The sequence below is a fragment of the Ahaetulla prasina genome, chromosome 2, assembly GCF_028640845.1.
Source record: "Ahaetulla prasina isolate Xishuangbanna chromosome 2, ASM2864084v1, whole genome shotgun sequence".
NCBI lineage: Eukaryota > Metazoa > Chordata > Lepidosauria > Squamata > Colubridae > Ahaetulla > Ahaetulla prasina.
The window spans coordinates 183363132-183376405 of NC_080540.1; the positions used below are offsets into that span (position 1 = coordinate 183363132).

Genomic DNA, 13274 nt, shown 5'->3' on the forward strand with positions numbered 1-13274 from the left:
TAGTGGACAGGGCAGCTGTCAGGGATAGCCAACATCCCAGAAGACAAGTTCAGGATCCAAAAAGATCTTGACAGACTTGAATAATGGACCTTATCCAACAACATGAAATTTAATGTGGAGAAAGCAAGGTTTTATACTTAGGCAGGAAAAACCAAACGTACAAATACAGATTAGGTGAAACTTGGCTTAAAAACAGGAACTGTGAGAAGGACCTTGAAGTCCTAGTGGATGATCATTTAAATATGAGCGAGTGGTGTGTGGTACTGGTGATAGCCAAAATAGCTAATACAATTCTTGGTTGTATAAACAGAGGCATAGAATCAAAATCACGTGAAGTATTAGTACCACTTTATAAAACTTTAGTAAGACCATACCTAGAATACTGCATCCGGTTTTGGTCACCACATTACAAAAAAGATATAGAGACTGAAAAAGTGCAGAGAAGAGGAACTAAAATGATTAAGAGCCTGGAGACAAAAACATATGAAGAACGGTTGCAGGATTTGGGTTTGGCTAGTCTAGAGAAAAGACGGAGTAGGGGTAACTTGATAGCAGCATTCCAGTATTTAAAGGGCTGCCACAAAGAACTTATTTTCCAAAGCACCTCTAGGCAGGACAAGAAACAATGGACGGAAACTAATTAGGAAGAGAAGCAATCTGGAATTAAGGAGAAATTGCCTAACAGTGAAAACAATTAACCAGTGGAACAGCTTGCTTTCAATAGTGGGTGTTTCATCACTGGAGGTTTTTAAGGAGAGGCTGGACAGTCACTTGTCTGAAATGGTATAGGGTCTTCTGCTTGAGCAGGGGTTTGGACTAAAAGACTTCCAAAGTTCCTTCCAGCTCTGTTCTGATTGATTGATTGATTGATTATGGAATCTGGACATATTTGATTCCGAACAACCTCCTCCAACCTATTTTCCTCAGATGTATTAGAGCAGAGGTGTCAAACTTGTGGCCTGAGGGCAAGATGCATCATGCACTAGCCACACCCACCCCTGTTTTAGTGAAGGGTGAAAAAGTTGCGATACATCATGTGACAAGGTGTCGTCGCGAGTTTGACACCCCTGTCAAAGGTAATTCCTGGGATTCCTTCCTCAGGCTGTCTTGAAGTTCTGTTGATCTTAGATGCTTGACTCTTGTCCCACATCACCAGCAACGTCAGAGGGCTGCTGAGGAGAGATGTATAAGAACTGTAGTGTTGTTCTCACTGATTGAAGGAGAAAACCTCACTTAATGCAGCAAAAATTGGGTGATGTGTCATGCAAGTGGGAAATACTGGAGTTTTTTTCCCTTGTTTTGGCTTTTTAATGTGGCAATTTATAGTGTGCTAAGTTCTTTTAAAGACTTCAAATGTCTTATTTTTTCCTACCAAATAATGGAAAGAAATCATGCTGATTCCCACCAAATTTCTAGAAGAAGAAACAACTATAGAAGTTAGCATGGACCTGCAGTTCATGCTTCTGAATAGCAGATCAAATAGCAAATTGAAATCCAAGAAGAGTCTTCTCTGAAAAGCAGAAGCAGCCATTGCGGCAATGTGGAGGAAAAGAATCTATATTAAAATAATAATTTTATTAGGCCAACTGCAGGTTTTTCAAACTCCATGAAAGCATTTAAGATTTCAGAAACAATTTTCTCAGGCAAGATGGAGAGAGGGGAGAGGGAGAGAGAGAGGGAAGTAAATACTACATCTCTGCACTCTGTTCCAGTTATTTTTACATTCAAAAGCAATTCTCTCAACAAATTGTACATTAGGCCTGGAAGATTATGAACAACCCCTGGCATTTAAAAAAATGTTTACTTATGACCTGTGGCCTACTTCTCTAATGGAATAGCATTATGGGACTTGGAAAAGGCTTGCACCCAGATGCCCAAGTCAACATGCCTAAAACTAGGAAATAGGCCTTGACAGTTCCAGATTCCTTTTTGGGTTTCATTGCACTCTCTGGCTTAACAGAATAATAGCACTAAAATTCCTCCTTTTCTTTGCAGCCACCTCCATCATCAAAGTTTTTTTTAAACTACAGCAACAGTGGTTGTTGCTTTTTCTGAAACAGCCAATGTGGTTCTTTTGCCCTGATCATTGTCTCTGTTGTGATCATTTTTCCTTTCATATTGTTTTTCTACATATTGCCTAGGGGATCGACCGCTCTCACTCTTGGGTCAACTCTGCCTATGCCCCTGGAGGCCCCAAGTCTGTGCTTCGCAGAAACCATCCGAACTCCAGCACGGACCTGAAGCAGGTGCCTTTCCTCTCCCTCCAATTGTGCTTGTAGCTTCTCCCTTTGGCAGGCTTGTCAAAGTTTGTCTGCAGTAGCAGCCAGATTCAGATGGAGAATAAAGCTTTCCAAATGGCTGAAATGAGAGGCTGCTGAACACAGCACTGGCCATCAACTGTATTTTCACAAACAATGAGTTTTCTTACTTTATTGAACTTTCCAATGTTCTTCACTTTCCCTTTGCCACTTTGAAAGTTTAATTGGTTGCAGAGTAGCATGGCTTGCCTTCTAGAAAAAAGAGCAGTGGCATGACAGGATACACACTAGGCTTTCTTGCTGGGGCAGTGCATACTGTTTTTTATTTTGGAAGCATTTGAGCTGGGCACTATCAGAGAAAGAACTTGTCTGTAATGGCCTTTGGAAAATCTTGAATGCTCCATTGCAATCTCTTTGGGTGGTGCTCTATTCTTAATTGTTAATTTACACATTTAACTGTTGTCTGACAAATCCTTGAAACACGGATAAACAAGATTTGGGGGGAGGTGCATTGGCTTCTGCTAGCTACTTTTGCCAAGTAAGTAGGCTGTATTGTACCATCTACTTATATTCATCCCTGTTTCAAAAAGCAATATGTTAGCATGAATTCATTTTATTACTACTCTAACTGGCTGTCTGTTTAAACACGGAAGAAATCCTACCCTGTTGGTTCCTATATGAGATTATGTTAGGTAAGTGCTTGGCTTTTTTTTTCTCGGCAGGTTCTCCTTTCGTAGCTGGCAGGACTTTGTGTCCTTCAGAGCAAAGCATTTGACAAGAAACATCTCAGAGCAAGGAGGGGAATGTCTAGAATTAATAATTTAGTTTAGACTTTCTGAGTTCTCAAGATCAAGAATAGATTGTGGTTGTGCAATTGATTCCTTTACCCTCTGCTGCTTGCTTAACCAATAAGAGGCTCCTAATTTTACCTGCGCTTTTTGGTCAAGCCAGAAAGGTTCCTTTTTCCACACTGAGTGTAGAAATGTTTGGGTTTCAACCCCCAAGCTGCAATCATAGATGGATGGCAGACATTGGTTTGGCCACTGTCTGTGGTGGGATTCAGTTTTTTTTACTACTGGTTCTGTGGACGTGGCATGGCTTGGTGGTCGTGGCTTGGGCATGGCAGGGGAAGGATACTGTAAAATCTCCATTCCTACCCCACTCCAGGGGAAGGTTACTGCAAAATCCCCATTTCCTCCCAATCAGCTGGGACTCAGGAGGCAGAGAATAGATGGGGGCTTGGCCAGTCAGAGATGGTATTTACCGGTTCTCCGAACTACTCAAAATTTCCGCTACTGGTTCTCCAGAGCTGGTCAGAACCTGCTGAATACCACCTCTGGCCACTGCTCTAGCCTGCTAGGACAAGCTCAGTTTTCTGTTTTAACTTTGGTGGTGACATTGTTCTCTGAACATTTACTGTAGCCCTGGAAATAAATGGTTAATTCTTTTAATTCTTTGAGGAATCTAAGGAAAGAAGGCATTAGTTTATTTGTTTCAAACTTCCTTAATCGGTTGTCTTCCTGAAATATTTTATTTCAAATCCCAAATTCCTACTCAGCATAGTGAAGGCTGCTGTTGTGAGATGTACATCCTAAATACAGTGGGGTGGAGAGTGGGATTCCTGCCCTTCAGGAAAAGATAACACTCTACTGGAACATACTTGCTCTGTGAGCAATGCAAATCTTGTGCTTTTACTGATTTGCACGTATATATTTGGAGATGTATTTGCGTGTACATGTCCGCGCATGTGCTGAAGAACTGGAAGTTTGAATTAGCCTTTTGGTTCTTGTACAAGATGCTTTGTTTTCTAGATTTCATTACATAGGACAGTAATTGAGGTATATAACAAGAGTGATCTTATTTTGAGTTGTTCAAATTTTTTCATGCATTCTTCTTGGATCTGACTAACAGATCTATAAAAGTTGGCTAGTGTAGCAGATTAGGAATGAAGTTGTAGATATTAAAAAGAGAGATAAAACTAATGTAAAGCAAAAAATGAAACAAAGCTAAAATTGCAAGAAAGAAAAAATAAAATAAAGATACAAAGAAGTAGCTTTTCATCTTTTCTACGACAGTTATAAGTACAATTGCAAATTCACCTCTTTATGGTTACAACATCTCTCTTCTTTCTATAATCTATCCTGTCATCAAAACCTAATCAAAATCATAAATTATAAATTCATTTTTTTTCTGTTTTACACAACCAATCAGAATAGAGCTGGAAGGGACCTTGGAGGTTTTCTACTCCAACTGCTGCTCAACCAGGAGACCCTATACCAGGGGTGTCAAACGTCATGGTGGCCTCACGTGACATATAGGGACTTTTTTCCCCCTTCACTAAACCAGGTGTGGGCATGACCAATGCGTGATGCATCTGGCCCATGGGCCGGGAATTTGACAGCCCTGCCCTATACTATTTCAGACTAGTGACTGTCCAATCTCTTCTTAAAGACCTCCAGTGATAAAGCATCTACAACTTCTGATGGCAGGCTGTTCCACTAGTTAACTGTCCTCACTGTTAGGAAGTTTCTCCTCAGTTCCAGGTTGCTTTTCTCCTTGATTAGTTTTTTTTCCTGCCCTCTGGTGCTTTGGAAAATAAATTGACCTCTCCTCTTTGTGGCAACCTCTCAAATACTGCTATCTGTCATCCCTAGTCCTTCTTTTCTCTAGACTAGCCAAACCCAAATCCTGCAACTGTTCTTCATATTTTTTTAGTCTCCAGGCTTTTAAGCATCTTAATTTGCACTTTTTCCAAAGTCTCAACATCTTTTTTTTAACATGGTGACCAAAACTGGATGCAATATTCTAGGTTTGGCCTTACTAAAGCTTTATAAAGCGATACTAATACTTCACAAGATTTTGATTCTATGCCTCTATTTATACAGCCAAGGATTATATTAGCTTTTTTGGCTACTGCCGCACAGTGCTAGCTCATATTTAAGTGATCGTCTAGTAGGACTCCAAGGTCCCTCTCACAGTTTCTGTTTTTGAGCCAGGTTTCACCTAATCTGTATTTGGTTTTTCTTGCCTAAGTGTAAAACCTTGCTTTTCTCCACATTAAATTTCATGTTGTTGGATCCCATTGTTCAAGTCTGTCAAGATCTTTTTGGATCCTGAGCTTGTCTTTTGGGGTGTTGGCTATTTCTGCCAGCTTAGTGTCATCTGCAGATTTGACAACTTTCCCGTCTATTCCCTCATCTAAGTCATTTATAAAGGTATTGAAGAATACTGGGCAGAAGTATTGTTGTACCCACCCACCCCCGCTTACTTCCCTCCATTCCATCCAATGTAATACCATTAAAGGACAACTAGTTGGCCATGGTTTATCAGCCAGTTACAAATCCATCTGGTGGCAATGCTGTCTGTCTCACATTTTTCTAGCTTACTAAGAAATGGGTTGGGGTCTACTTTGTCGTATGCCTTGCTGAAGTCTATGTATACTCTGTCCACAGCATTTCACTGGTCTACTAATTTAGTCACTTTGTCAAAGAATGAAATAAGATTGGTTTGGCATGGTCTGTTTTTAACAAACCCATGCTGACTTTTGGTGATAACTTTATTTGTTTCTAGATATTTACAGATCTATTTTTAAATTATCTTTTCCAGTATCTTCCCAGGTATTGATGTTAGGCTGATTGGTCTGTAGTTTCCTGGGTCTGTTTTTTCTTCTTTGAAGATGGGAACCACATCAACTCTTTTCCAGTCCTCTGGTAGTTCCCCAATGTTCCAGGATTTTTGAAAGATATGGTACAATATTTCTGAGATAACATCTGCCGGCTCTTTCAGAACTCTTGGATATAAACCATAAGGTCCCAGTGATTTATATTCGTTAAGATCAGATAGGTGTTCTCTAACCATTTTCTTGCTTATTTTAATTTTTATTTCTAGTCTATTTTTTACAGTTATGTTTTTGATAGGTTGGCTATAGTTTCTTTTTGCATGAAGACTGGTGCAAAGAATGTGTTAAGCAGCTCTGTTTTCTCTCTACTGAGTGTCACTTCCTTGTCTTAAGTAGTTTCCTTGACTTCTTTCTTGTTATTTATATGTTTATAAATATACATTAAATTTAAATTAAAAAGTCTATGAGGAATTTCCAATCAGCAATAAACATAGATATTGACTTTTCTCTGATCAAAGTAGTCAACAAATTAGGAGTGAAATTGATGGGTGATCTTCTAAGGCTCATGGCAAGGTAGAAGTTAAAGGATAATAAAAAACACCCCAGATAAGTCATAACATGTTATTTAAAACACAGACTCAAAAAATGGATTGTAACTGGCTTTCCTTTGGAAACTATAATGGCTAGAAGGTTGAGATCTGCTTTTGATCAAGTATAGTAATATATTGAAGTCAGGGTTGGTGTGGCTCTGTCTGTGTGTTTGAAAAACAGAGAGTTGGGAAAATATTTTGAAAATATTGAACTTATATTTGGGAACTGATGTACATTTCAGAGGCTATGATTTCTTTGCCATTGCATGATTGCCATTGTGCCAGTTTTCCTACTGTCTTTTCATTCTTGCTCATACTATTTACTTTTAAACAAGTCATGGTTTCATCCACAAGAGTAAACAGTTAAATTTTCTAAGCTGGCGAGTTAATCATTCCCAGTTACTTATCTGCTTAACTTTTAATTTCGTAAAACACATTTTCTTTTGCTCCCTGGACAGCTTACAACTTCTACCACAACTGTGTCAATTTCAAGCACAGTGTTGACTCTTGGAACTCATTTAGATGTGAATGAACCTTGAGTTTGCCAGTTCCTCTTGTCCTCTGTCATGCCCTTGAGAGTGATTTTTTCTTTTCTTTTTTTTAATATTAAGGTACCACAGTTTTAAGTTATTTCCAAACCCTTACAAATTGTACCAATCAAAGGTGTTGGTGTAAAACAAGCCATCTTAAAACCATAATTTTGTTAATTTATTTCAGTCTGCAGTTAAAATTAACAGGCATTTAAATTTCAGATATAATGCTAAATTAACTGTTTGGTAACAGGAACAATGCTACTGATCTTTTCTTTACAGCCATTGGAATTTAAATGAAGTGTGTAACTCTAAATCATAGTTAGTTTTATATCCAAACCAAGCCTGGGAATAGCTAGTTTATAATTACATTGCTGGCATAGAAGCAAAGACAGACTCTATTGCCTGTCCCGTCTACCTTCCAGATTGTGCTGTTTAGACTGGAGATGCAAACATATACAGTAAGAGAGATTGGAGCCCAGGGTTCATCTTTTCCCTGATACCAGATAGCTAAACAGACCAGAGTAAAAATAAGCAGAGTTCCTGCCATTATAATGCCTTTTCCCAGTCATCCACACTGCAGCACAATAGATAAACAAGCAGAGTTACTGAATGTGGGGAAGATGAGTCTGGTGCCAGGACAACTCTAAAATAGGCCAGTTTTAGAGAGTTGGGCACACTTGTTATGAACCAGCAGGGATATACTGCACTAAAAGAAAAAAAAGGAAAGTATCAGCTTCACCTGCTTATGCCAACTTTGGCAGTAAGATCCTTTGAGTTGCTGATCATCTTGAAGCAGCTCCAGAATTAGTAAGTCCCCCAGTTCTTAAAACTTTCTGTTTCCTGGCAAAATGTAGCTGGCTTTCGAATTCTAAGCAACTTTTCCTCAGGTAAGGAAGTCAGGCTCTTTTTCCTTAACCATCACTTCACCATTTCTTCCATTCTGGGTAATACCTCTTCACCATCACTGTTTCCTCTCTTTTTTCTCTCTTGCTGCTCCTCCTCTCACAGGCTGCAGAGTGTGCACCTAATCGCATCTCCTCCTATCTCGAGGGCTCCACTTTTGTGCCGGCAGCTCCGATGAGACCAGCAACCAAAAAGGTAGAGAAGGACTGTCAACCCAAAAATGTTCTCTGTGACATACCGAAATGTTGATCCTAGGCACACTTGGGAGGGAGATGCAATGAGACAAGCTTAGAATTTAGCCAAAAGGCATTTTAATCAGAAACTTAGTTGAAAACTGAAAGAGATGCTGTAACGATGTGACATTACAGGAATGACTACATGGAATGTGGCAACATAGGCTCTGCAGAGTGGCATAGCTTTGGCTGATGCTCATCTTTCCTTCTATCGGAAATATTCCAGAACCTGCTAACTACAAGAACCAAACCACACTACAGTAGTAATTATGATAAGCCAATCCCTTAATAGTAGTTCAGTTTACTGGGTCCTTCTGTTTTCACTTTTCAATTCTGCCCATCTGTTCTAACTGAAGATCATGTTAGCCTTTCCCACTTCCTCATTGACTTAGGGCTTTGCTTTTTGATATGTAACACCCCAGATTTTCTTCTCAAGCCAATCATCTAAATTACTCTTGGAGTCCAGAGAATTTACCAGGAAAGCATGTGTGGACTTGGCTGTTTATGGTTAATTGACTTAGGCTGCCTGAAGTAGGAGCTCCTCCAAGTTGGAACTTGGAGAGGGAGAACCCACTATCATTTGTTGGCTACTTTAATGAGTGTACTGTGATTGAAGATTTTTTTTTCTTTTATCTCCTTGATAGATGAGCAATATATGGCTGACATTTTTCAATTAAAAAAGCTAGCAGAGAAGGAAGCACTTCTGGAAGCATATCTATTTCTAAGTGTACAACTTGTCTGGTGGATAGACGCTGTAATTACCTCTAGATATAGTATTTAGAGAACTGAAAAACGCAAAGTTATAGGCCAGTCATGCCACATAGACTCAATAATATTAGTATGTATGTCCCAAATGCTTGGAATTTCAGCCCAAGTTGTTTAATGCATTTTCTTTAAAGATTGGATCTATTGTATTGTTTTAAAGCATTTGGTACTCATCCATGAATGTAGATCAAGCAGATCATGAAGATGGATAATTTGGACAGCACCTATGTAATTTGATTGGGGGTAACGATGCCACAAAAACCTGATATTTTCTAGCAATCTAGCTCGTTTTCAGAAAGTTGTCTGTTCTTGTGGGTCTTGCAGTAGCTTCTGGAAACAGAAAGCCATGGTTCTAATTTGAGTTAGAGAGTATTTCCAGATAAGCTTTTTATCTCATGATTGATCAGTCTTATTCACAGAATTTTATACAAGGAGTCCAGACACCCTCATCCAGTGTAGTTCTCCCAGTTTTATGCTAGTCCCACCACTTTTCCTGTTATATTTTTTCTGTGGAAAATCTGTTTGGGGGGGGTAGAAACCCAGTAGCGATGCAGTATGCCTTTTGCTTTACAGTATAGTACTAGGAGTCTGTCTGAAAGCATCCATGGAAAAACAGAAATAAGGATGATTCTGCAGGGCACCCTCTGAATAGTTCAGTACAGCATACCATGACCTTTGTTCTTTGTAACTCTCTTTTTGCTTTCTGGGCTTGCAGCTACTTCATGAAGAACTGGCCCTCCAGTGGGTGGTGAGCACCAGTTCTGTGCGGGAGGCTGCTTTGCATCAATCCTGGTTCTTCTTCCAGCTGATGGTATGTTCAGATTGCCAGACTTTAGTGTCAGAAACGTTGGCTTCTCTGCACGTGTTTAATTTTTTAAAAAAAATAGGGAACCTTCTTGCTGTCAATAAAGAAATTTCTGTTTTGTACAATACAAACATGTCCAATTTCCTGTTTTGTCCTTCTATGTATTTAGATATAGTAATTGTCCCACCATTTGTATTTGAGAGTATAGGATTGGCAATCAGTCATAATCACATACATTCCAGATTTGAAATGAAGCCCTTGTTCACACATTTTGTCATGTTCACTGTCTCTAAGTTTCCAATAAAGAGAGTAAAAGAACCCTTCAGTAAGGAAAATGACAAAACTAGTCAGGATAGGGATTGAATAAAAGTTCTTACTGAAAATACAATTCTTAGTTTACTAAAGCACAGGCTAAGTACACTACTTTGCCTGCACTCTGCCTGCACAATAGCCTAAATTGGTTGAGGCTGAGATTGGAATTTACTGGCTGGATTATTTGGGCTGATGCATACACACTCTGGCTCTCCATTGACATGGGTTTGTGCTTCTTGCAGGTGAAGAGTATGATACACCATCTGTTCCTGTGTGACAAGCTAGAAGCCCCGCGCAAGACACGCTTCCCTGGCCGTTTCATTGATGATATCTCAGCCCTGGTATACACTGTTAGTGGTGAAATTGCTAGCCGTTGTCAGAAGGTTTGTGAAAGATTGTTAGGAAAAGTTCAGTCTTATGGAGCTTCTAGAATGTTAAAAAAATGGGGCAGGGATCTTAATTCTACAAGGTTGGGGCTGTAACTTAAAATAGTTTATCCTGCCCGCTGTTCCCTTTACTTCATAGAATAGGGAGTATGACCAGGAGCTTCTTTAAAAATCCCCTGGGCAGGCTGATTCACATAGAAGGATGTCCTGCAGATAGGTGCTCAACTACGGGGTTCATAGATCAAAACAACCCTTTGAATTAAACCCAAAAACGTATTGGCAACCATTATAGGGTCTGAAAGACAAGTATAATGTACTTTTCATGAATAATACCCAGCAGTAGGCAGCTGTTCCATTTTGTATTAATTGTGGTTTTCAAAAACAGCCACAATTAAAGCTCATTGGAATAGTCTAATAACATAATGATGAATGTATCACTGTCACAATAACCTTATGATATAGATAAGGCTTATTCTGGTAGATTAGCGAAACCTGGACAAAAATTGCCTGGCAACACTAACTACACACCTGTTCTCTCAGGGGCAATACAATTAAGAGACAGCACTGAAGCTGATTGACAATACTGAAGTAACTTTGTCTTGCCTGGTTTCAATTTCAATTTGTCTTGTCTAAACCATACCCTTACAGGTTCCAGTCAACAGGACAAGACTTCCACAGTCTTCCTGTTATGGCCTAGAATGGTAGATTACAACCACTAGTATCATCACCATACTCCTAATGCTGCAATGTGTGTGTTCCAGGAGTTTATGTAGATGTTAGACATGAGGGGATCTATTCTGGAGCACTCCATAAATGAAGGGCCACCAAGCCAATCTCTTCTCTCTAATCATCACTAACTGCATTTACCTACTAAAGAAAGAGCAAAACAGTGTTTTGCATTCTAACCCTTAGAGGGTTCAGAAACGGGTGAAATGTAAAATTTATTACTACCGGTTCTGTGGGCGTGGCTTGGTATGTGTGTGAGGTAATGTGAGTGGGTGGGCATGGGCAACTTTTTTTTTTTTACTTTTAAAAGGGTTTTTTCTACAGCCTCTTTTTCTACAAAAGAAATTGTAGAGATTGTAGAAAAAAAATCCTTTTAAAAGGCTCCTCCTACTCGTATCGCAGCTGAGTTGCCTGATTGTCAGAGGCTTTTCTTTTAAAAGTATTTTTTTCCAGAGGAGCCTTTTAAAAGCATTTTTTCTGCAAAAAAAATGCTTTTAAAAGCCTCTGACGATCCCAGCTGAGCCGCGCGATCATCAGAGGCTTTTTTTTTACTTTTAAAAGCATTTTTTCAACCGAAAAATGCTTTTAAAAGTAAAAAGAAAACCTCTAATGATTGCTGGGCATGGGCCGGGGTGGGGCGGGGATTTTTGCTACCGGTTCTCTAACCATCCGCTGCCATCTCTACTGGATCAGGTGATCTGGTCCGAACTGGGAGCATTTCACCCCTGTTCAGAAGGGGCATGGCTGATAGCAATAGCACTTAGACTTATATACTGCTTCATAGTGCTTGTACAGCTCTCTCTAAGCAGTTTACAGAATCAGTATATTGCCCCCAACAATCTGGGTCCTCATTTTACCGAGCTTGGAAGGATGGAAGGCTGAGTCAACCTTGAGCCTGGTGAGATTTGATCTGCCAAACTGCTGGCAGCCAGTAATCAGCAGAAGTAGCCTGTAGTACTGCATTCTAACCACTGCGCTACCACGGCTCTGATGCTCTTGAAAGCTGCTGAGAAGATAATAGGACCAGAAAGGATATACTAACCCTGGCTGATCCCAACAAAGATAATCCCTCAGAACAACTGACGCTGCTTCCATCCCATACTCAAGCCTGAATCCTAACTGAAAACAGTTTAGATAATCTGCTCTCTCGGAGCATCCTGAAGTTCAATTTCTATTACCCTCTCAACAACTTTTCCTAAAAAGGGAAGGTTGAAGAGTAGTATGCCAAACTTCAAAAATTCTAGGCTTGGTCAGCTCTCTATTCAACTTTACTAGTGAGGCAAATATAGCACATATTGGTATAATAAGTTTCACGTTTTATTGAAATGTATAGGCTTGGCTGTATTTGCATTTTACCTTCTGTGCCCAGAACTCCACAGCAGTTGTGGAGAGTATGTAAAATCACTATTTTCTGCACTCTGCTGCGGCACTCTGGGTGCCAAAGGTCCATAAAAAAGGCATTTTTGGTAGTGCCAATTCATAAATAGTTATGCTGTTTCCATAGGATGTGGAACTGGTGGAGCATCTCAACAGTAGCCTGGCCTTTTTTCTCAATGACCTGCTGTCGTTCATGAATCGTGGCTTTGTCTTTGATCTTCTGCGGTCTTATTATAAGCAGGTAATAAGTATGTGTCTTTTCCCCAGAATTATGAGTTTCCTGTTGGGAAGAGGATACTTTATTAGACTCAAAGTGCCAGGATGACTATGGGAATCATTTTGCATTGCAGGGTGTAACTATTTGAATAGTCTCTGTAAAGCTTAGAAAGTAGCCATGATTGTAATTTATACTAGTTTGCTTGAGAGAACATTATATCTACAAAATGTTTGAATACTTTCTTCCAGATTCTTAAATCTATGTATGATATGTACTAATGTACCTCTTTCTTCATTAGTCATTTCAGAGCACGGCGAGAAAAAAATAATAAATACAGATTCATTAATATGGTTAATTACTGTATTTCCCCAAAAATAAGATCCGGTCTTATATTTTTTTTGGGGTGGGAGGGCTCAAAAATAAGCATTAGGGCTTATTTTTGGGGAAACAAGATATGAGGGTTATCAGCCCAATTGGCTGCCCTACCCCCTGGTGCATGCACAAGAGGTGGCAAGCATGCAGGGACCGATGGTATCCGGCAGCAGCTGCA

At 39.6% G+C, this 13274-nt stretch overlaps 1 protein-coding gene across 17 annotated transcripts in view; it reads left to right on the forward strand.

Annotated features, from left to right (window-relative positions):
- DOCK6 (dedicator of cytokinesis 6) overlaps positions 1-13274 on the forward strand; it is a 213849-nt gene that overhangs the window by 108861 nt on the left and 91714 nt on the right. For 11 of the 17 annotated variants that reach the window (XR_009153092.1, XR_009153093.1, XR_009153094.1 and 8 more), the window contains 5 exons: positions 2142-2246; positions 8009-8098; positions 9617-9712; positions 10261-10401; positions 12635-12748. Coding sequence is in view for 12 of the 17 variants with exons in the window: in XM_058165870.1 (XP_058021853.1) it covers positions 2142-2246; positions 8009-8098; positions 9617-9712; positions 10261-10401; positions 12635-12748 (546 nt within the window). In the remaining 5 variants the exon portion in view is untranslated. The remainder of the gene's footprint in view (positions 1-2141; positions 2247-8008; positions 8099-9616; positions 9713-10260; positions 10402-12634; positions 12749-13274) is intronic. The other 6 variants (XM_058165872.1, XM_058165873.1, XM_058165874.1 and 3 more) reach the window with 3 other exon arrangements.